Source organism: Pyxicephalus adspersus, chromosome 4 (assembly GCF_032062135.1).
Source record: "Pyxicephalus adspersus chromosome 4, UCB_Pads_2.0, whole genome shotgun sequence".
Taxonomy (NCBI): domain Eukaryota; kingdom Metazoa; phylum Chordata; class Amphibia; order Anura; family Pyxicephalidae; genus Pyxicephalus; species Pyxicephalus adspersus.
The window spans coordinates 83385439-83386813 of record NC_092861.1 but is presented as its reverse complement, the minus strand read 5'-3'; the positions used below and the strand labels follow the sequence as shown (position 1 = coordinate 83386813).

The window sequence follows — 1375 nt, the reverse complement described above, 5'->3', positions numbered from 1 at the left end:
GATTAACCCTTTCACAACTAGTTCATGTCTTCGGAGAGTGACTCTGCTATTAAACTTTCTTTTTTCTTTCACGTTTGCTGAAAATGTACACTATTAGGTCATCTCTGGAATATCCTCTTATAAACCCACCATAAGATTTTCCCCATGCAATCCATGGTGAATATGGGAGTAGTTTTCTCTTTAAGCCACAGTTGCATTCTGCAGGCTACTACAGTATATCTATTATGTCTCTATCTGTAGATACAATAGTTTTCTTTTACATAGAAACAAAGTGAATGACACATGATCCAACACAAGCTACCTTATATTATAAGGACCAATTTAATTAATAGGTTTCCTATTTGGATCATGAAATTCATAATTGTTTTAGAACTCGGGAATTATTGACTTATTGCAAACTTTGTAATAAATACATTTGAGGTAATAGTGTAGGAGTCCTAACATGGCAATTGTCTGCTTGGTTTCAGGTAATATCCAAGGAGCAACAATTGTAGATTCTCTGGACACACTGTATATCATGGGCATGGAAGATGAATTCAATGAAGCTAAGGAATGGGTTGAAAAGAACCTACAGTTTAATGCGGTAAGTTTTATTACACAATGTTTTCACTGTTTCTGAATGAACCATGGCCATTAATACCTTTTGAGACAAAAATTGAAATATCTAAAACCTAAATTTTCTTTTTTTTTCTTTCGATATTGTAGTTAATAGTTAGTGATTTGGTTTTTAAGACTGAATGTGTTTTAAGACTGTGAATGTGAAGTTTACCCCTTGACATTGTAACAGCAATTGAGGACTTCCAGTAACGAGAGTTTTAGTACTGACAACTAAGACAGTCACCTTTGCTTAAGAATTTCCTCGTGCTTCCTATTTATATGAAACAAGAAGTAAAGGAAAATCCTTACACTGTAATAAAAGCTACTGTATTAGCCATTACACAGCACTTGTAGAGTGTACCAGTGGCCCATGCTAAAATGAAAACTGGCTTTATCAGCATTGCGCAGGCACTTCTAGATGTCTGCATACATTTTCAGTTCATATAGTTTAATCGTTAAAACCAAACTAAACTATGAGGATACTCACCTCTCCCTGTTGTGTCATGGACACTGCCCACTTCTGCCTTTTCTCCCGCACCGATCTTTAGCTATCTTTGCTGATTAAACCAGGTTGACATAACTCACGTGCAGGCGCTCAGGAGTTGATTCAGTCCTGGCACCCACAAGAGATTGCTGGATATTCCTGGCAACAAATGCTGTGATGCACATTAGCAGAGTTTGACAGCTAGGTGGTGATCAAGTAATTAGGAATACTTATAGCAGAGGGGACATCGCCTGTAACTTTCTGCAATAAGGATCTGCTTTTTTTTTTTTTTTT

At 36.5% G+C, this 1375-nt stretch overlaps 1 protein-coding gene across 1 annotated transcript in view; it reads left to right on the top strand.

Moving 5' to 3' along the window:
• The first annotated feature begins 427 nt into the window (after nucleotides 1-427).
• The window catches only part of MAN1A1 (mannosidase alpha class 1A member 1), a 62062-nt gene continuing 61114 nt past the window's right edge, over nucleotides 428-1375 (top strand). Inside the window, exon 1 of the mRNA XM_072408826.1 lies at nucleotides 428-583. Within this exon, the coding sequence (XP_072264927.1) occupies nucleotides 443-583 (141 nt within the window). The 5' untranslated portion in view covers nucleotides 428-442. The remainder of the gene's footprint in view (nucleotides 584-1375) is intronic.